The 23,472-nt window shown below is 40.0% G+C and overlaps 1 protein-coding gene across 1 annotated transcript in view; it reads right to left on the reverse strand.

The window, feature by feature from the left end:
• PPP3R1 (protein phosphatase 3 regulatory subunit B, alpha) overlaps positions 1–16,628 on the reverse strand; it is a 66,814-nt gene extending 50,186 nt beyond the window's left edge. The window contains exon 1 of the mRNA XM_043603537.1: positions 16,522–16,628. Coding sequence (XP_043459472.1) covers positions 16,522–16,524 — 3 coding nt within the window. The 5' untranslated portion in view covers positions 16,525–16,628. The remainder of the gene's footprint in view (positions 1–16,521) is intronic.
• Between the last annotated feature and the right edge of the window lie 6,844 nt (positions 16,629–23,472).

Consider the following 23,472-nt stretch of genomic DNA (forward strand, 5'->3'; position numbering starts at 1 on the left):
ACTTAGCATATTGCCCCCAATCCACATTGTTGCAGATGGATTCCTTTTTTTATGACAGTGATATTCCACCCTACACACACACACACACACACACACACACACACACCATAGTTTCTTATCCATTCATCCATCCATCCATTAATAGATGCTTAGGTTGCTTTATGTCTTGGCTACCGTAAATGTTACAATGAACATGAGTGTACATACATCTTTCAGAGTTAGTGTTTTCATTTCCTTCAGATAAGTGCCCAGAAGTGGAACTGCTGGCTCATACAGTTCTATTTTTAATTTTTTGAGGAACCTCCATGCTGTTTTCTATAGTGGCTGCACCAACTTAACACCAATAGTGCACAAGTGTTCTCTTTCCTCCACATCCTCCACATCAAAACTTATTATTTGGCTTTTTAGTAACAGCCATTCTAACAGGTGTGAAGTAATATCCCACTGTGGTTTTAATTTGCATTTCCCTGATGATTAGTGATGCTAAGCATCTTTTCATGTACCTGTTTTCCACCTGCATGTCTTCTTTGGAAAAATGTCTATAGAGATCCTCTGCCTATTTTTTAAATTGGACTGTCATTTTGCTATGAAGTTGTAGGGTTCTTTATATATTGTGGATAATATCCCTTTATCAGATATATGATTTATTAATATTTTTCCCAGTCAGTAGGTTTCCTTTTCATTTTGTTGACAGTTTCCTTTGCCGTGCATGAGCTTTTTAGTGTGACAGTCCCACTTGTTCACTTTGTCTTTTGTTGCCTTTGCTTTTGCTGTCAAATCCAAAAAATCATCACCAAGACAGATGTCCAGGAGCTAAGTTCTCTTCCAGTTTTATGGTTTTACATTTAAGTCTTTAATCCATTTTGAATTGATTTTTGTATATAGTGTAAGATAGTGGTCCAGTTTCACGCTTTTGCATGTGCCTGTCCAGTTTTCTAAACATCATTTACTGAAGAGACCAGACCATCCTCTTCTCAATGTGTAGTCTTTGTTCCTTTGTCATAAATTAACTGACCATATATATGTGTAGGTTATTTCTGGGATCTATATTCTGTTCCACTGATCTAGGTGTTTGTTTTTATGCCAATACCATTCTGTTCTGATTACCATAGCTTTTATGGGTTTGGTTTTTTAACATAATAGCTTTAGGGACCCCTTGGTGGGTGAGTCGGTGAAGTGTCCAACTCTTGATTTCAGCTCAGGTCATGATCCCAGTGTCGTGGGATCAAGCCCCGTGTTGGGCTCTGCGCTAAGCATGGGGTCTGCTTAAGATTCTCTCTCCCTCCCTCTGCCCCTCTCCCCTACTCGCACACTCTAAAATAAATAGCTTTATAATGAAATATAATTCACATTCCATACAATTCACCCACCTGAAGTGGATGGTTTTTCGTAGAGTTGTGCAGCCATTACCACAAATTCCTCACACTAAAAAGAATGCCCATATCCACTGACAGTCACTCCCCATCTCCCTGACTCATCCTACTAATCTACCTTCTGTTTTTACATACTTTCCCATTCTGAATACCACATATAAATGCAACCATACAGTATGTATTCCATAACTGGCTTCTTTTACTTAGAATATTTTCAAGGTTCATTCATGTAATACAGCAAGAATCAATACTTCATTTTTACTGCCAATAATATTATATGGATATACCACAATTTATTTAATCTGTGTACATGTGGCCTGTTTCCATTTTTTTTTTTTTTGGCCATTATGAATAATACTGTATAAAAATTCATATACAAGTTTTTTCTTTCATTTCTTGTGGATACTTGGGTATGGAATTACGAGGTTATATAACAACTCTATGTTTAATATGTTATAGAAATGTTTTATAAAGCAGCTACAACACTTACATCCCCACCAGCAATGTTATGAGGATTTTGATTTCTCCGTATCCTCACCAACACTTATCTGGTCTTTCTGATTATAGCCATGCTTAGTGGGTATGAAGTGGTATCTCTTTTTGGTTTTGATTTGCATTTCTCTAGTGATATAGAGCATCTTCTCATGTGCTTATTGGACATGTGTTTATCTTCTCTGGAGAAATGTCTGCTCAAATCCTTTGCTCACTTTTTAGCTGGGTTTTTTATTGTTGAATTGTAAGACTTCTTTATATATTCTAAACAGAAGTCTCTTATTAGTCTATGAATTGTAAAAATTTATCCCATTCAGTGCGTCGTCTTTTCATTTCCTTGATGTTCTTTGAAGCATGAGAGTTAACTTTTATGATGTTCAATTTATTTTTCTTTTGATGTTTGCATTTTTAGAAAGAATTCGCCACCTGTGTTTGTATACTAAGGTTTTTTTTTTTTTGCAACACAGCCATGCTCATTTGTTGTGTATTATCTATAGCTGCTTCAAGCTACAATGGCAGTTTAGTAGTTGCAAAAGACTGTATGGCGCCCACAAAGCCTAAAATATTTACTGTCTGGTCTTTTACTGGAAGTTTTCCAACTTGTTCCTTCACTTGAGGCGGCTGCTGCGCAAGGCAAGTGATATCCTTGGTAAGGAAGCAGAATTTTGATTAGGGTAACCTAGGTACAAAAAATACTTTTGTGAAGAGGCTGACAACACAGGGTTATAGCCATGTATTGGTGAGGGAAGAAATACAGTATTAACATCAGAAACCAGATATAATTTCACTGCCTACAATCCCATCAGTAATCAGTGACTTCTGTTCAGAGCACCAAATAAAATACTGAGCTTGTTTTTATTACATAAGGCCTAGTGATGGATGGTAAGCTAGGGACAATTTATAAGATCTGCCTTGAAGGAAGGTGGTCAAAAGGCACAAAGGTCTTTTTTTGGTATGTAAGAAACCTGGAAAATACAATGGAACTTAAGAAAAAATCTGTAATGAGACTTGGAACCTAATAAAAAGGGACACTTGAGAAAGTGCTCCCTGCTTTTTTTTCCTTCAGGCATATGCTGGTATATGAAATTGTGGCGGTCCTCTTTGGACAAGTGGACCTTTAATGTGATCTTGACCTATGTCCCTGATGAAACTGGATGAACTGCTGAACCACTCTGTTAACTCTGATTCTGGGCTTCTCATTTTGTGAATTAGTGCATTCCTTATTATTTGGGACACATTTAGTTGGGTGGGTATTCTGTTACTTATACCCAACACTCTTAATGGACAGAGGCTGCACAGAAATCAGAATGAAGTGATTATGAAACCCAGATCTGCTAAGAATACTACAGACTAGTTTTTAGTAGTTTGATTTTTCTTTTACACTTTTTTGATGTTTATTTGTGAGAGAGAGAGAGAAAGAGACAGAGTATAGGTGGAGAAGGGGCAGAGAGAGGGAGACACAAAATCTGAAGCAGCCTCCAGGCTCTGAGCTGTGGGGCTCAAGCTCACAAACCATGAGATCATGACCTGAGCGGAAGTCAGACACTTAACCAACTGAGCCACCCTTTAGTAGTTTGATTTTTTAAACTTTAAACAGTATTTTGCACTTTATCAAGCACCTTAATAATTATCTTACTCAGTACCCACAAGAACTTTAGTCAGTCTTGTGGCCACTTTACAAATAGTGTGTGTGTGTGTGTGTGTGTGTGTGTGTGTGTGTGTGTAAATTCAGCATACTCCATTAGAGGTCTTCCAATTTATATCTCAACAGTGTTCCACCACACCATATTATGTTCCACAACATCAAATAAAATTCACTGAAATCAACATAACAACAAAATGACGACAGTCTTCTTTCAGTACTTAATTGTCTGACATTATACAACTTTATTCTAGGAGTAATATGACCAGAATAAAATGTCCAAATAGCTGCTACATGTCAAATTCAAACTGGACAAGCACAGTGACCAGAAGAAATCTAGCACCTTATAATAGCTCTACTGAAACCTGTGTGTGTGTGCATATACATACACATACACACACAATTGTATTGTATCATCATTTTTTCCTCCACGTGCCTGACTCAATCTATGCTATGGAATCTTTAAAGCTATGTATTTTTTCCTTCATTTTTGTCCCTAACGCTATGTTTGATATATGCAGTGGGCAAACACAGAAGTTCGCTAAATTAAGAAATCAAAGATCTAGAACGGGAGTATCAGTTTATCAGCTGTTCTAGAATACATTTAGTACAAAAATGTTATGGTAAATCAACTTACGTAAACAAAAACACTACTTATAAATTGAGTCTCCTTTATTTATGGAAAAGTCTACTTACCATTTAACAAATGAAATAACATACTCACATCCAACTGATAATTTACTCAGATACACAAAAAAACTCTTGAAGCATAAAAGAAGTCCTGTAACTTTCAGAATCAATAGTATCCTTCAGTAGCTTCCCCACCGTGCTAATGCACTTAAGCATAGGACTTTCAAATACCTCCACAGACCTATACAATAAATATAACTAACCCAGCTGCACCTCTGCTGGCTTCCCAAGCCAGCAAGCAAAGTGTCTATTTACCTATCCACCACTTACACTTATATTCTATGAGAGATACTACAATGGGAACAGGCTTTACAAAGATGAATAAAAATGCATCCCCTGCTTTAGAGGAGGCCACAGTTTAGGGGAGGCATTAAACACAATGAAATATGGTATATACTATTATGAAAGTTACTTACAAATGGCCATTAATTGCCTGAGGGAGTTGGTAAAGTTTTCACCCAATGCCATTGTAACAGGATCTTGATATTTGCCAGAGAAAGGAGAAGCACAGTGTAGATGAAAGAAAAAATATATACAAAGGCACCAATAAGTTAAAAAAAAAAAAGATGAGACACTTGAGAATCAAGTAACCTGACTCGGTTATAGCATAAAGATGGCTAGAAACAATGATCAGAACATGAGTGGCATTCAAAGGAATTTAAAATTTTAATAGAAGAGGTAGCATTGACTTTCAAATAAGGCAGTGACACTGGATTTCCTTTTCAGAAGAAAAACTCTGGTGGCAACTCTGGAAGACAGAATGAAGAAGGAAGAAACTATAGGCAAAAACATCAAAGCATTATGGTGGCTATGGAAATAGTCCACATGAACTATAAATGAAATTCCAACAATGCCAGGAGCAATGGGGATAAAGAAGGTGATTCAAGAGGCATTTGGGGGATTCTAAATGGGAAGACAGGTTTGTTATAACATGATACTGATGCTCCTGAAAAAACTTCATGCTCTTAAAACTACGATTAAAAATAACATGGTTTGGGGCACCTGGGTGACTCAGTCAGTTAAGCGCCTGCCTTTGGCTCAGGTCATGATATCACGGTTTGTGGGTTCAAGCCCTGCATCGGGCTCTGTGCTGACAGCTCGGAGCCTGGAGCCTGCTTCGGATTCTGTGCTTCCCTCTCTCTCTGCCCCTCCCCTGCTCATGTTCTCTCTCTCTCAAAAATGAATAAACATTAACACAAAAACAAAAACAAAAAAAACATCGCTTGGGGCACCTGGCTGGTTCAGTCATTAGAGCATGTGACTCAATCTCAGAGTCATGAGTTCAAGCCCCATGCTCGGCAAAAAGCTTACTTAAAATAAACAAACAAATAAACAAAACGGCTTAAGGAAAACAGTTGGAAGCAGACACTCAAAACCTATGCAATCAGAGTACCAACAAAACCAACAAAAATCCTAATTAAGCATAAAGATGTGCTAACTAATAAGTATGGGACTTTAAAAAAATTTTTTTACTTACATTTATTTATTTTTGAGAGACAGAGTAAGACAGCACACAAGCAAGGTAGGGGCAGAGAGAGGAGACCCAGAATCCAAAGCAGGCTCCAGGCTCCGAGCTGTCAGCACAGAGCCCGAGGCAGGGCATGAACACACGAACTGTGAGATCATGACCTGAGTCGAAGTCGGACGCTTAACTGACTGAGCCACCCAGGCACCCCAGTATGGGACTTTTAAGAGGTACAGATGAGCCTGGGTGGCTCAGTCAGTTAAACATCTGACTTCAGCTCAAGTCATGATCTCACGGTTTGTGGGTTCGAGGCCCCATCGGGCTGTGTGCTGACAGTTCACAGTCTGGATCCTGCTTCAGATTCTGTGTCTCCTCTCTCTCTGCCCCTCCCCCACTTGTCCTCTCTCTCAAAAAAAAGGAAAAAGCATTAAATTTTTTTAAAATAAAGGTACAGATGAAAGTAACAGAAAAAAGTGTTAAGGGGTATCTGAAACTAAGTTATAGAAACAAAAGAAAAATGCACAAACATCTGGAGGAACTGTGCAATAAATTCTTCCAACATAGATAAATGGCCAAACTGAGTCATGAGGAAGAATGTGGGCTGTATGGATAGTATACATTATTCTTTGTTGGCTCACTACTTTTAGCTTTGTTAGTGTGTTTTGGATTCAGCTGTCACTGCTTGATGGCACAAAGTATTAACATGCTGGGAACATTATAAATACGTTTTCCTCTTTATCAGTAATAGTATGTGAACTCAACAGGAATGCCTCAAGTAAGTAACTGAGTAAGTAACAGCCTCCCACCCCCACAGGTCAGGCCACATGTTTCTATGTTCTACTACTCTTAGCACAGGCTGCAACTGAGAACTGCTTAAGACTTTAGTAGTAAAGGGGAGAAGAAGGTATGCCAGGTTTCCGGCCAGGAGTGAATGAATTGATAATTGTTTCCAATAAGAAAAATTAGGGAATAATGGAAGCATGAATAGGAAGACAATAATGAATGTGGTTTTAGTTATGATGAGTTGAGGTGACTTACACACACCTTTATTTAGAGTGAATATCCTATAAGCAGTTAGATCCTCAGACTGAACAGAAAGAATGACGCAGGCTGAAGATATGAATCATCACTACGTAAGAGATGATGAAACTTTGAAAATAAACAAAGAATTTATTCAATTCACTCAATTCACCCGTTCAACAAATATTTATTAAATTCTTATAATATGGAGGAATCTATGCTGGCAGCTGGCATAATATAGGAACGTGGTGTGACCTGCCATGGGGGTGGGAGGCTCAGTCACTTACTTGAGGGACTTTTGTGGCATTCCAAACATAGCCGATGCAAAAAGCTCTGACAGTAGTAATAAACAGCAGAATAAACCTAGCATACAATACTTAATAAAACGTAACAAGACCAAGTTGTTGGAGCATAGAGCAAAAGCAGGAACATGGTGAAATAAGCAAAGTAAGCAATAAGTAGAACCTATCAAGTCTCTGAGCTATGTTAAGGCTGTGTTAATCCTATGATATATAGGATTTTAAATGGGAAAGTGATACAATCAATACTTAGAGGGCCTTGGACCAAACCCAGATGAAAAGCTAGCAACAAAGATTAAAAATGGTCAGAGACACAGAACAGCAACTAGCAGAAAATGTCACGGAAGCCAAAAAAGGAAAGAACTCCCAAGAGTTTCCAACAAGTTCCAACGTTACAAAGAAGCCAAGTACAAAGAAAGAAGAACCAAATACATTTAATGAGTACCAATTGGATTTCCAGACATTCATTATTGTCACAATTTGAGGTGTTCTTAATTCCCAATTTACACTACTAAATAAGGTCGAGAGCTTATGGTGTTTGTTCAAGGTCACATAGCTAATGAATGGCAGAACCAGAATCCAAATTCAAATCTTTCTAACTCCAAATCTCATGCTGGTAATTAGATTACTGCCAACATAATAACTTTCAGTGAAATGCAGATACATAATCATTCTAGACCAGTGCTATCTAATAAAACTTTCTGCTCTGCAATGACATAAACATTCTATATCTGCACAAATGTAGTAACCACTAGCCACAAGTAGCCACTAAGTATTTTTAATGTAGCTACTGTGACTAAAGAACTAAATTTATAATTTTATCTTAATTCATTTTAATTAAAATTTTAATAGTCCCATGTGGCTAGTAATTTGGACATCACAGATCTAGACTGTAGTGTACTGAAAAACAAGAAAATGAGCAAATAGTCAAGAAGTATGACAGAGTGACAGCCAAACAGAAAAGCAGAGCGTAAATATATCTGTTCATAAATTTCATTATTTACTTGAAAAAGATTATGAGTTAGTTTATAATTCATAAAATTGTATTTGTTAGGAAAACAGTTTTAACACAAATAGATTTAAAATCACAGATTTCCCTTACTACCTACTCGCACTTTTCTTTCCTGACATTAACAATTTCTATTAAAGACTGCCTTACAAGTAAATAATACCCCAGGATGCTGGCTTACTGCACACCTATAATAGGAGATTGGTTGTGGCATCAGACTCAGGTAGATAGGACAAAAAAAATCAGCCCTAAAACTAGACAGATTAAGGATAAATAAAAGTGCTAACAGACAGCTCCATTAAAGCCAATGGTAGGTTGCTATGCTTCACTACCTTGTACCTAGGTTTTAAAATGCATACCTAATTCTCACACACAAAAATACTCTGTATTATTTACAAAGGACAAAAGAGACCTGGTTAGAGTACAGATAAATTTAATTATGCTACAAAAACAATTCAAAGTATCATCTCACAGAAATGTTTCTTGGGATAGCAACAGATTATCAACACAGCCCTCCTTATGATACACCTAATAATGGGCTTTAACTGACAAAACAAAACTCTGAGGAAGGAACTTGTAAGAACCTACGGTCGCTGCGTTTTCAATGCTAAATTTTAAAAGATTTCTGGGGCGCCCGGGTGGCTCAGTGGGTTAAGCATCCGACTTCGGCTCAGGTCATGATCTCGCGGTCCGTGAGTTCGAGCCCCACATCGGGCTCTGTGCTGACCGCTCAGAGCCTGGAGCCTGTTTCAGATTCTGTGTCTCCCTCTCTCTCTGACCCTCCCCTGTTCATGCTCTGTCTCTCTCTGTCTCAAAAATAAACAAACGTTAAAAAAAATAATAAATTTAAAAAAATAAATAAAAGATTTCTTATAGAAATCTTCAAGTGTTAAAAACATTTTTATAGTACAAGATTATCAAAACCAAAGACAAACCCAAAAACATACAGTAATCACATCTCGAAATTTACTCCTGTGCCAGATCTACACATTAACTGTCAACTCATAATCACAAAAAGGGTATGGGAGTTCAAGGAGAAAATTCAGAAAAGAGAGTAGATGTGGGCTGCTGAAGAGAAGGTTTATTTGGAAGTATAAAAGTGAGGAAGTAATTTTAATCTGGCAAATTTGAAATAAAATACATGCTTTATAGACTACATTTTGGAGGTCATTTTCTTGTTTTAATTTAAAAAAAAATGTTATCCTGGGGCACCTTGGTGCCTCAGTTGGTTAAGCATCCAATTCTTGGTTTCAGCTCAGGTCATGGTCTCACGGTTTGTGAGTTCAAGCCCCACGTCAGGCTCTGTGCTGATGGCATAGAGTCTGCCTGGGATTCTCTGGCTCTGGCTCTCTCTGCCCCTCCCCTGCTCACTCTCTCTCAAAAATAAAGTTAAAAAAAAAAAAGAAAGAAAGAAACTGTTACCCATTTAGTTAATGCTTAGCAAGGTGATAAGTAGAAAAAATAAGTACAAAAAAATGTTCTGGTAAAATATTTTCTCACGGGGCCTGGCTAGCTCAGTCAGAACATATGCTCTTGATCTCAGGGTTGTGAGTTCAATTCACACTGTGTGTAGAGATTACTTTCAACCTCAATCATTACAAAATCGCTGATTAAAAAACTACACTGAATTGTTTTTGAGTCAGTGCTTAACTGAAATACAGTTAAAAACCTTGGAATGACATTGTAAGGAGTAACTAGACCATGGTATCGTTAAAATCGCTTTAATTATGAAATAGTAATAAATCCATACACTGCCGTGGGTTGAAAAAAATACCAAAAAGCTCCATTTTGGAAAAGTATACAAGAAACTTAACAGTGATCAATACAAGCAAAAGAGGTGCCCAGAAAAGGCTCACTTGCCATTTATACCTTTCAGTATAATTTGAATTTTTAAGCAAATGTATTAATAGTGTCCTTAGAACTTTAAAAAAAAATTAAGAATATCAATCTACAACTAGATATAGCCCTTATATAAAATCTGAACTCAGAAAAATGGTTCCTTTTAGACCTATGTAATTTCATCAGAAGTTATTAAAACAAAGGCTGACAGGTGCGCCCGGGTAGCTCAGTCGGTTGAGCTTCTGATTCTTGATTTTTGGCTCAGGTCATGATCTCACAATTCGTGAGATAGAGTCCCATGTTAGGCTCCATGCCGTCATTGCAGATGGGGCCTCCTTGGGATTCTCTCTCCCTCTCTCTCTGTCCCTCCCCTGCTCGTGCACTGACACACTCCTCTCTCTCGCTCCCTCTGAAAATAAATAAACTTAAAAAAAAAAAAAAAGACTGACAAAGTACTAACCTCTTTTCTTGTTAATACTCCAATTTCCTAGATCCATTCCCTAGGTCACCGACTCACTGGTGCTCTCTCCTGGGTCCACTTACTATTTAACAACATTTACTTAATACCCTATTAACTGCATATCAAATCTCCCCAAATAAGTATTATAATCCTTTTCCATACTCCTCACCCTCAATCTCACCCCATTTGCCTAGCCTTAATCTCAACTTCAGATGATCTTGCCTCAAACTATCTCAAATTACTGAGATGATTTAGGTCATACCACATGAACTCCATTATTAAAACAAATCTGTTGCCATGGCCTACTTTCCTCACTCTGATTTTTTTCCCCTCTTTTGATGTCCCTCCTTTCCCTTTATCCCTCCCCTCTTCTTTCTGCCACTTCTAGGACTCATTCCATTAATCATCCTTTCTTAGAGCTCCCTCACCTGGCTTCTCTTCTAATTCTAAAGAATACCAACATCTGCTATCCTAAATAGAATACATCCCAACTGTAAACCACTGAAATTAACTTTTCTTTGTCCTTTTTTTCATAAATGTCTCAAAAAAGGAACACTCATTGCCTCCATGGTCTCATCAGCACTTACTCCTTTATGCCACTTACTCATTTACATATTCCTTCTAACACTACTTAATATCTGGAATATACCAAGTATCTGTAATCTTAAAGACAAGGCCTCTGCATTCTTAGAGTTTACATTTCCTTACAATCTTATTTTCATCACCCAGATTTTAACGGAAATTACTTAGAGATTATGACCTCTATTAACAGTTTTATTAACACTCCCTTAATCTCCTTTTCCTATACCTCCTAGGCAGAGAATGTGCATTTCTGACAAGATCCCAGATGATGTTGATGCAGCTAGTTCAAGATCCACGTATGTACTAAGAATCACTGTTCTAACATATGTTACCTCTTCCTACCTTTAGAATACCAAGCTTCTTCTATCCTAGACCATGATATCTATGTGGCAGGCAGTGTTAATGTTTCACAGCACTGTATCCTAACGAACTTAGAATCTTGCAACATAGCATTCCAAGCATTGATTACCAAATGAGGAGAGAACACTAGAGATAAAACAAGTCATACCAACAAACTGGAAGTTTCTTGAGGACAGGGACAGCATTTCTCATATACCCCTAGAATATGAAGAACTGAATCTTACCCTAGTAGGTGTTCAGTAAATATTTGCTGAACGGATACCACTATCATCTATCCAGTCACCCAAGCCAGAAGCCACACATGGTTCATCCCTTTCCTTACCCACAATCCAACAGTCACCAAGTCCTATCTTCTGCTCCTAAAATGTCTCATACTTGGTCTCTCCTCTCCATTTGCACTGCTCCTACATTCTTTTTGAGTCCTTACTTCTCACATGAATTACTGTAATAATTTCTTAATTGGTCCCCGTACCTATATTCTTTTATTCTACTTTATTATCCACATGGCTACCAGACTAATCTCTCTAAAAAAGTAAATGAGACAATGTCATTCTTAAAAATAATAGCTTCCCACTGGCTTTAGGGAAAAAAATGTTAACTCCTTCATATGATATGCAAGCCCCTCCATGGTCTTGCCTCAATCTACCTGACCACCCTCTTTCTCCTTTCCACCCTAATCCTCTACCCTCCAACCAGGCTAAACAGGCTTGCATATCTTATGGCTTTAAACATAATACTCTAAGCAGACCACCTCTCCCACTGGCTAAATACGCATCCTTTGACTCTGCTCAGACACCATCTCTCCCAGGAAGCTTCCTCTGAGGGACATTCATCTCATTGCCTCATCCTCATCCCAGTTTAGATTAAGCCTCTCCCCTGCCATATATTTTTACTTAAAGATTTTAAAGTAATCTCTACACCCAGTGTGGGGCTCAAACTACAACCTGGAGATCAAGAGTCACATGCTCCACTGACTGACGCAGCTGGGTACCCCTCCCCTGCTATGTACTCTTAAGCATCCCCAACTTTAGTTTGTTAATAGCACGTCACCATGCATAATTGTCTTGTTTATTCCACTTGATTAAGTTCTTGGAAATTACAATTATGTCTTATGTTTATACAGCCAGTATGAGGTATGTCAACAAATACTCAACTAAAATTTAAATAAAAACATTCCTTGCTATTTTCTAAATAGTTGCTCTGAAAAGTTAGCATATTTCAGAATTACCTAAAAAGCTATAAAATCTAGACTGCTTGGCCCCATCCCTAGAGTTTTGAATTCAGCTGGTCCAGACTAGGGCCTGACAAATTCCCAGATGATGCTACTGGCCCAAGAACCACATTTTGAATACTAGTGTTCCAAATATATGTTTTCTCTTCCTTTCTCCAAGATTTAAAGAGTCTTTTCCTTGATGCCTCCAACTCTGCCTACTGCAATCTTAATAACCTTTTTAATCCCAGCTCAATTGTCACCTGATTCATAAAACTTTCCCTATCCCAGAAGAAACTGATCTTGCTCTTTCCTCAATTTCTATCAGGCTTTATATTATTCATATAACTAGAGCTAACTTTTCACACCTACTAGCATTGTCTACTGTTATAGGCGAAAATGACAGTAAGAAACCTGCCTTAATCATTTTAACATCCTCAACAACCAAGCACAGTAACCAATGAACATGAGACAAAATCTACAAGTACTCGTGATATGAATGAATCCTGTTGCTTGCCCAGACTCTGGGCCCATGGTCAGTCTGACTCACTTAATCCTCCTTGCCCAAGCTGACTTCCTTATACTGCCTTGTACTTTTGCTTGCCTTACTACCTATGACAGATGCTTCAACCTTCCCGCACTTGTCTGTCCCTTGCACTGCTTTGCCAACTGACCCTTAGCTTCTTTACCTTGCAATCTGCACCTTTTCAATTTTCTCATCCACTGTGGGACATAATGAGCAGAGAAATTTTCTCCTCATGACTGATGTCAGTTTTAATTCTGCTGACCATAAGACAGGTTGCTTGCTTTGCTGCAAAGGCTTGCTTAGCCTTTGTCACAGAATTAGAGTATGTCGTGTGCAACTCTAAGTGCAGGTATCGTAGACAGCAATAAATGTTTTAAGTTCTATTTATACATTGTAGAGATGATTTTAATAAGTTTAAAAACACAACAATAGGGGCACCTAGGTGGCTCAGTCGTTTGAGCGTCTGACTATTGATATCGAGTCAGGTTGTGATCTCATGGTAGTAAGATCAAGCCCCTAGTGGGGCTCCATGCTGACAGTGGTCCTGCTTGGGATTCTCTCCCCCTCTACCCTGCTCTTTCTCTCTCTCTCAAATAAATTAACATTTTTAAAAAACACAGAGATATAAAAAGGTCATTTACAAGATTTAAGGTTTCCCAAGAAACAAAATTTAAAAGAAAAGCCAATTACTTATGCACTATATTCATATATGCATCCAAAATAAAATCCTATTTTTAAATTATCCTAAGTACATGGTAAGAAAAACTATTTCTGATACATGAAAAGTTAATGGTTTCTAAAAATGCCCTTAAAAATTTACTCCTCCAAAAACTTTTCAATCCCACTGACCTAAACACTCTATTTTATCATTTAATTCTTTTTACATTCCTCTGCATGCCATTAACACTGAAGTACTCTATTTAAATACACATGCCCACCTATAGAAAAAATGGTGAAGTTATCTATTTATGTATTTCTATAAACAGATATTTATTTTACCATAGACAACTGACCAGTAAGGGAAAATTCCTAGAAGCACAGTACTCAAGTGTGTGTGTGTTGTGTATATAAAATCTTCATCCCGCCTGGATGCTCAACAGTTTAAAATTCAAAAAGAGGTGAAGGGAGGGAAAGACTGAACTCTTAGGCAAAGAAGAAATAAAGTATATTTAATGTAGCAACTAAAATAAATACCTGTCAGAAAAGATTGTTGATAGGTTCAATCCAATCTTTTTACCTTCCCCTTACTTGAATTAATCAGTGATATTTATAAGTTAATTCCTAAATTAAAACCCACTGACAAAACTGTAAACAGGTTCATGATACTCAGTAAGAGTTATAATAAAGTTTTCCAAAGGGAGTGAAAATTTTCAGAACTTTATACTCCATTAACTAGAACAGTGAACCAGATCACTCCAAAGCCCAATTTATTTGAGCTAATTAATATCCTATATAGCAGAATTCAGCTATAGGTATCGTCTTGACACTTTCAAACCAGTGCTACTACATTCAACAGACCAAAATAATCCCAAAGTTGGGAGGCCTCTGTCACAACAAATTAACTAGGTCTTGAAATGGAATTGAGAGAATGGCAGACTAAAAGAACCAAGAGTAAATCTGGAAATAAATACTAAAGAGGAAACTAGAAAGAGGGAAATAATCACCTATAAGAAAACATCATAAAATAAATCTTAAAATTTTTAAAGATAAGAAAACACTGAGTACCAGGAAAGTAAATTTAAGAACAAAAAAAGGGGGAGAGGAGGTTCCTGAGGGGACACACTACAGAAAACAAGCAAGCAAGCAAGCAAGCAAACTACTTGGAAAACAGTGCATTCTGATATATAATACACAAGCAACAAAAAGTTGGATCGTTATTCCTCACAATGAAATGCAGGTAAAAACATTCACTGCAATGGCCAAAGATCTTCAAGATCCTGACCGTCAAGTAAAATATATGTATAAGGAAGTGGTATTAAAGCACTAAAGTGCAATTCCTAACTCCAAAAAACTATGGCAACAAAAAGACTGCTCTATGAAGGGCCTTGATCTAAGCTGCTTTCTGTAGTGGTCTGGAAAAACCTAAGTTTTGTAACTTTGACGGCCAAAGTTGTCTCTGAGCAGCCTCCCAAGTTGACAGGGAAAATTTTCCTCTATATATCAAAATCACTAACCATTTATTAAGTCTGTTCTTAATCTGGATTTTAAGTACACTGAAAAGTGCACTTAATCTTTTGCCCTGTATTTTCAATAAAAGCTGACTTGAATTTTCTAGTTTCACTCTGTCCCCTCACAATCACACCAAACTGATGTTTAGTTGCAATCAACTGAATTTCTCTCTTCACTAATCCACCACTCTGTTTTCAAACACTTGATTTCTACATACGGGGTGAAATACAATACAAGAAACTACCCAACGTCAAACAATCGGTCTAAAAATCTTCTGACAACTGTTTGAAGACTTCTAGAAAAAGCGTAGCCACCAAATTCCATGTTTGAATATCTTACATGGAAAAGCACTGCGAACTTTAACTACTACGTATACAGTTCGTGATTGCAAAGAGGAAACTACCGCGGCTACCCGGAGCAAGAGAACCGGTAAGGTAACAGGCTAAAAGGGCGTCGTTGATTTCTTGGCCACGGTGACAGAGGCGGGAGACACACCCCTAGCGTCGGTTTGAAACACTACAGCAATGAATTCTACCTAGGGATTAATGTGAGGGTAAGGAAAGACAAATTTAAATCGCCATGATTCAAAAACAACCACCACGAGAGAGAGAGACTTACGACGGTAACAAAGAACACGAAAAACCCTTGACAGTAAGGAAGCTTTAAAAACAAGTATCTCCATTTATCAAAGACCGAGCAGGACTACGTTTTCATGAATATACACCTTGGACCTTTCCGGTTCGCCAGTGCAAAGAGAAAAGCAGCAGCGAAAGGAGCCCCATAAGGCTGCAAACAGCAGCAAAATACTAACAGAAAAGGGGAGAAGTGGCAGGATTCCTGCCAAGGCTCACTGTTTGAAAATGGAGTGGGATAAAGAACAGCTCTGGAGAGAAAGTGGGTCTTACATAAAAAGCCATTTACCACATATTATTTCCCCAGGATTCTGGAATATGCCAGAACTTGAAGGAGCGAGTCGGGGGCGGGGGGGGGGGGAGGCTGGTGGTGAAAGGGGGTCTCCACGTGGAGGAGGGTCCTGAGGGAAGTAACGCGGGGCGACGAAGGGCCAGGACCAGGCCCATGGGCCGGGAGGAGGGGGTCGAGGCCCGGACGGACTCCAGACGACCGCGGGGGTAGGGGCGGAGGGGCGCCCCGCAGAGGCTGGGGGGTGGCCCTGTCAAGCAGCCGGCCCACCGCCCCCCCGCCAGCCGCCAACGCACCCGGGCCGCTGAGGGCTCTCTCGGACCCGCCGCGGCACCAGCCTGCCTGGGTCTCTCGAATTTTCCACCGGGGGAAGCCGGCCGGGGGCGTCGGGGCTCGCCCCCGCCCCCGTCCCTGAAAGCGGCGAGCGGAGGAGAGATGGTGCATAGGGGAAGCAAAGGTCTCACCATTTTGCTGGGCAGTCGGCGGCTGGCGCGGGGGGAGAAGAGTGTCGGCGTTCAGAAGGGCTCCCGCAGGAAGCGGCGGCGGCCCAGCTGGGCTGGGGCGGCTGCGGCCCTCGGGACGCCCGAGGGGAGGGGAGGCGGCGCCGCGGGGCCCGCGCCGGCCGGGTGACTGGGCACGCGGGAGCGGGCGGGGAAGAAAAGAAATTAAGGTCGAGATTCAGAGACGGAGAGAGCGGGGAGGAGAGATGGCGAAAAAGGGGAGAGACAGAGAAGCAGAGAGGAGGGGAAGAAGGGGGAGAGGGGGCCAGGCGGCTCGAGGGCTGCAACCTAAACTCGCGCGGGAGCCGTGACGGACTCACTGCAGTGGCTCGCGCTGACCCGCAACCTCAAGGCACGAAAAAGGGGGAGGGCGGAGAGGGAGGGGAAAGCGGAGCGCAGCAGGGCGGAGGGCGGGGGCGCGCGCGGAGCCGGCGGCGGGGGCGGGGCTTCCGCGAGCGGCGCACATCCGGGAACCCGCGAGCCGGCTCGGCGGTGGCCGCCGGGGTGCTCTGGCGAGCTCTGGTTGGGGAGCGCGGAGCGTGCGACCACGTACTCCCCTCCGCCCGCCGCTCTTTGCGCGCGGTGCGGGGGGAGGACGGGGGCGCGGACGTCGGTGACGTCGCGTGGCGGAGCCCTTCCTGTCATGTGGCTGGAGGCGGGCAGGTGGGGGGGAGGCTGGGTCGGGAGGAGGAGGAAATGCAAGGGTACAGTGAGAGGGAGGAAATGCAAGGGGTGCGCGAGCTCCGGGAGAAGGCGTACTTGGATCCAGGAGTAGGATCCTCGTGGGGGAGGAGGAGCAGATGAGCGGCCTTAAGGTGTCAGAGCCACCCAGACACTGCACCAAAAAAAAAAAAAAAAAAAAAAAAAAAACCCGAAAGAAAGAAAAAAAGAATCCAAGCCCTAGAGGGAATCGGTTTACTCGGGAATACTTTATTTATCAGTGTACCGGTTTGGACCCACTACAAAATTGCTCGGCCCATCTAGAGTGTTGTCACCCCGGTGCAGCACCCGCAGGCCCACACCCCAGTATGAGCTGGCAGGGTCAGGAGCCAGGTTGGAAAGACAGGGAACAAGAGCCAAAGCTGACTACAGCTTGAGGCTTGGGGAGCCGTAAGACAGCCGAGTAGAAGGACTGCTTCCCACTCCCGCGAAGACTTCCTCACCCAGCTCTGTGGTTTCCTTAAACCCTCCAAGCTGCCGTTTGACGGGGTGCCCAGTGTTTGTTTTTGAAACACGTTCGCAGATAGATCGCCCACTTATCCCTTTTGTAGGACTATATCGACTTTGGTGAATATTACCATTCCCAGAAAATTCAGACTTTAATGGAAAATGGAGTATTGAAGAGCATAAGGAGGAAAGTAATGTGGGGCGGGGGGAAGCCGATAGGAGAGTTGTGATAAGGATAGTGAGGAATACATTTTGCAACTATTTTAACCATTTATTCCTTTTCAAATCTTTGATAATCTTGTGCTTTATGTGTGTCAAAGAGAGGGAGAGAATGTTTTCTGAGTGGTCAGAAACATCTTACAAATCCTTTGAGTAGTTTAATAAAAAGCCATAGTGTTTTTAAGAGCAGTCTGTTGAAGTTCCTCACATGAGTGTTATTCTTTAGTAATTATTTTTCCATGATAAGCCTGCATCTTTTCTAAGAGGCTTGGTGGCATGCCATAGGTCTGTGTCTCTTTCTTTCCTAGAGATAATTTCTGTGTCCGGATGAATAAAGAAAAGTAAGACTGGTAACAAGTTGTCTCATACAGTGAATGTATCAAGGAAAGGCCAAGAAATGACACTACTTCTGCTACTTAAGTTTCTTATATATGTTTCTTATATAGTGTTTAGATACTAATATGTTCTAAAACAGAGAAAAGCCCCTAAGCTAAAATGTATATCATTTATGTTTTTAGGTATATTATTTTAGTTTATCATGAAATTAAGACATACTCATTTTTTAATTTTTTTTAATTATTTTTTAAATGTTTATTTATTTTTGAGAGAGAGACAGAGTGCAAGCAGGGGAGGAGCACAGAGAGAGGGAGACAGAATTCGAAGCAAGCTCCAGGCTCGGAGCTGTCAGCAGAGCCAGATGTGGGGCTCGAACCCACCAGATGTGAGATCATGACCTGAGCCAAAGTCGAATGTCCAACCAACTGAGCCACCCAGGCACCCCACATGCACATTTTTTTTTAAGTACCACATAAAAAAATTCCTCCTCCTCAAGTCTCTTAGAGACAATCACTATAACTGCATTTATTTGTGTGTATGTCCTTCGGACATAGTCAATGAAAACCAAATTACAATTTTGACTGAGGATTAAATACGAAGAAGGCATTTGACTTATATTGGAGGCAGTAGATTTAGAGTAACCCATAATTTTGTGAAGATATGAACCAATTTAGACTACAATCATTCAACAAGTATGTATTGTGAACCTAAATCAGAAATTGAAAGCTAGGCACTGTGAAAGATAGGTCAGCCTCTGTTACTGACCATAGCAAGAGACACAAGAGCCATGTCTACTTGCTCTTTCTCATCCTACAAATCTCCCAGATTCACCACTTACATTCTCTCAGCTTTGTGTATACTGCACACAATATAGGCATGTAGCAGGCTGCATTTCTAACACTGAAATTAATTAGTCCATTCTGAATTCATGGAGAGAGGTAAACCTAAAATGTGCCTTTAACACACAAGTTTTTACCCTAAGGTAAAAAAATGAAAGTATGATAGTCATTCTCCTTGTCTCTTTCTATTAAGTTTTGGTGTAAAGCTTAATATGGGAGGGTGGGGAAGGGAGAACGGGGAGGTACCAAATGGTCCCCTTACTTGATTTTAGATAACTAGGTAAGTAAAATACAAAGGACATATTTAACAAGTGGATATTTTTCCTGGAAAACTTAGCAACCAAAAGATGATTGTTGGGGAGTACTATGTCAGGTAAGTTGGAGGGAGACACAAGACAGAGATCCTAATTACAAAAACAGTAACAGCTTTGCATGAGGTAATTAGAAGTACTAATGGCAGAGGAAAGGAAGGGGTAAATACGAAAGACGTGAAGCAAGAATGCACAGACTATACAATTTAGTGGATGTAGGCAACAAGGAGAGGAAGAAATAAAAGATGACCATTTTACTTTGGATGACAGAAAATAATGTCATTATTAAGAGAAACAGAGAAATCAGAAGTTTAGTTGCTGAGTGGAGAGGGATGAGTTTGGATTTTAGAATGCTAAGTTTGAGTTGCTGATGAGAGATCCCAGTGGAAGCACCAGGTGGGAGCTGGAAGAGCAGGTTAGAAGGGAGTAGAGATGTGGGAATCAACCTAAAAACAGGTTGAAAGTGAAATCTTCAAATTTTCTCCTAGAGATAGAGAAAAGAAAGGACCCACAGACAGTAATAAGCTGCTAAGCAGAGAGCAAATTAAAGGGAAAGGAAGTTTTAAGAAAGAGTAATGTTTACAGTCCTATTTGACCATAGGCAGCCTCAGGTGTCAGTGCCTCCACAAGTATCTTTCAAGAAGTTAGAAATGTCACAGGAAATTGTATGTGTAGACTTTCCAGATCATTGTGATATCCAGAAATATGCCTTATTCTTAAAGGACTGACCACTGTCCTTTATTCATATATAAGATTTAAGGGTGGCAGGAGAAACAAATTACCATTCCTGTAGTTAAGATATTCCAGTGCAATATTACCCCAATGCATCCACACTTTTATTCATGATTGTACTGACTAATGTCAACTAGATACTGTGTTTAATTTTATACTTAGATATAGGAAGAAAATGCCAATTAAGAAGGAGAGTTAAAACGACTTGAAAGTAATGTCTGTTCCTTTTTAGTACACATTTATTGTTAATGCAGGTTTAGAGGAAATGTCTACCACTCCTCCCAGATAAAACATGTATGCCCCAGTTCAAGAATCCCAGATTTAAGAATATTTTGTACCTTTTGCCAGCTACTTCCGCACCATAAAATTAATTACCTGTCAGTGGGAACTGAGGTTGCATGGGGAATATATTGTTTCCTTTTTTGTACCGAAGAAAGAGCAGGATGCCAGCTCACCCCTTGCTCAAGGGTGTGGTTGAGGAAAAGTTCCTCAGCACCTGAGATGGCAGGCAAGTGGCTGGTTCCCTTCTTGTTAAGCAGCAGAGGTATGAGCCAAGGATTCTAAATTCCATCTTGGAAACTCATTTCTCCGTGGAAACCCATTTTACAAAGAGTTTTGTAAACAATGGACTTTCGGCAAAAGCCTATTTAAATGATAATGTAGCTGAAACTCTGTGTATTTGCTATTAAAAACATAATGGTAGAAAAACAATGCTCATAATACATAGCTTCATGAATTAATGAGTTTGGGGAAAATGTATATCAATTACTGGATGGAATTTAAAATTTTTTAAGCATAAAACACTTTAAATTATGGATTATGTGCAACTTTTCTAATTCTCATAAGAATTAACAACATTGAATTTGTTCAAAATAAAACTCATTTAATTTTCAGATGAAACACAAATCAGAAATATTTTTAAATTTGGAAAAGTTTCCCAAAATTATGTGATTAACTGGTTATGTAAGTTATTTTTATATTATATACTGGGCCAAAAAGAAAAGGGGATAAAAGTCTTTCTGAAATGTGTTCCTAGGGGCGCCTGGGTGGTGCAGTCGGTTAAGCGTCTGACTTCAGCCAGGTCATGATCTCGCGGTCCGTGAGTTCGAGCCCCGCGTCAGGCTCTGGGCTGATGGCTCGGAGCCTGGAGCCTGTTTCCGATTCTGTGTCTCCCTCTCTCTCTGCCCCTCCCCCGTTCATGCTCTGTCTCTCTCTGTCCCAAAAATAAATAAATAAATAAACGTTGAAAAAAAAAATTTGAAATGTGTTCCTAAACTTCCTGAATCCACATCTAAATCTCTGTGTTAGAGGAATATCCCACAGTACTTTTAGAGGCTGTCTGTTAACACTCTTCATATAATGAGCAATTCTTTTTGTGTGCTGGTCATTTTTCCAGATGATAAGTATGTTAGAATTAGGTTGTTATCTGCATAAAGATGAATGTTGAAACCATGAGATAGAGGACAGAAATCAGAGAACATAGAAGCAATAGAGCAGTACCAAGGCAGAACCAAAGGTAGCATCCACATTTAAGTAGTGGAGGGAGAAGGAAGTGACAGAAAAGATAATGGACTTGGCTAAGGGCAGGAGACGCAGCAAGGATGCCCAGGAAGCTGAAGAAGAGGAGTTCACGATGAAAAGGATGGTCCAGCAGCATGTCAAATAGGACTAAGACAGATAGAAAAGTCCAGGCCGTTGGTATACACCTGGACATATCTGTTGAGATATGGTGTATAACCCTTAGCCTGAGAACCACATTTAATGCTATTCTTCCAGGAAATGTAAGAGTAACCAAAAAGGCATATTGTGAAGAAAAATACTCGTGGAAGGAAATATATCCAATACAGTGTTGTAAACTGTGAATATTCAGTAAATGAGCCATACCTACATATTCAAGACTGTCACTAAAATTAATCAATATGCTTTTAAAAATAATTTGGTCTTCTGAAAAAAGTTTATAAACATGTAGAAGATATGCAAAATTTAGAATACTGTAAATAGAACTCATTGGTTCTACATAATTGGCAAATTGTGCTAGTGCTAAAATTTTCAAGGCCACAGCTGGAAATTGCAATGTAGATATATTTTATGAATTTTGTTAGAATGAGGAAGGTGATTGTATTTCTAAGAAATAGAAGAAAATATTTTACTTAAAAATTGTATATTTTAGACTAAGGATGAAATGTTTGGTAAATGAGTTTTCCTCAGCAAATTCTACATGTTCTACCATTTATTTATTTTTTTTTAATTTTTTTTTTTTCCAAACGTTTTATTTATTTTTGGGACAGAGAGAGACAGAGCATGAACGGGGGAGGGGCAGAGAGAGAGGGAAACACAGAATCGGAAACAGGCTCCAGACTCTGAGCCATCAGCCCAGAGCCCGACGCGGGGCTCGAACTCACAGACCGCGAGATCGTGACCTGGCTGAAGTCGGACGCTTAACCGACTGCGCCACCCAGGCGCCCCCATGTTCTACCATTTAAAACTGGTTTTTGGGTGGGGTGCCTGGGTGGCTCAGTTGGTTAAGCATTTGACTTCAACTCAGGTCACAATCTCGCGGTCCATGAGTTTGAGCCCCGTGTTGGGCTCTGGGCTGATGGCTCAGAGCCTGGAGCCTGTTTCGGATTCTGTGTCTCCCTCTCTCTCTGCCCCTCCCCTGTTCATGCTCTGTCTCTCTCTGTCTCAAAAAGAAATAAACGTTAAAAAAAAAAAAAAGAACAAGGACTTATGAGGTTGAGATCAGAAGAGGAGTCTCAGAAGATTCAAATCAACTAGTCGTTGAGATCTGCATGTTTTTGTGACAGTAAACAAGCTTTGGACAGGCAGGGGCTGCAGGATGTTTAGATAGTGGTGGGTGGAAGAATGAAGGACTATAAACACTGAATTTAAGAAGTTTGAACCCCAGAGAGCCCTCTAGTACTTGGTGGAGAAGCAGTGAGAGATCTGAGCTTGGCTGGTTAGCAGGTCATAAAGAATCATAGGTATGGCTGGCTGGAAGAATGTGGGAATGAGTATGAATAGTTTATAGAGACATAATTTTAAGCACTTTGAAACCCATACCATATTTTTAATTCTTCACAGTTGACTGAAAATCATTTTGTGGGTCTAAGAAAAGAGGACATTAAGTACTGGAGCTGGAAGTAGAACTCAGGTCTGTGTGACTCCAAAGCTCAAGCTTTTCACCACTATGGTACGCCTCTATCTGTGTGCACATGCACAAACACACATGCATTGCCCTTATGTATTTAATTTTCTCTTTAAAATCAAAATAGGATGTTGACGCTGTTGGGTAACTGTTTTCCTTACCAACT

The sequence above is a fragment of the Prionailurus bengalensis genome, chromosome A3 (assembly GCF_016509475.1).
Source record: "Prionailurus bengalensis isolate Pbe53 chromosome A3, Fcat_Pben_1.1_paternal_pri, whole genome shotgun sequence".
Taxonomy (NCBI): domain Eukaryota; kingdom Metazoa; phylum Chordata; class Mammalia; order Carnivora; family Felidae; genus Prionailurus; species Prionailurus bengalensis.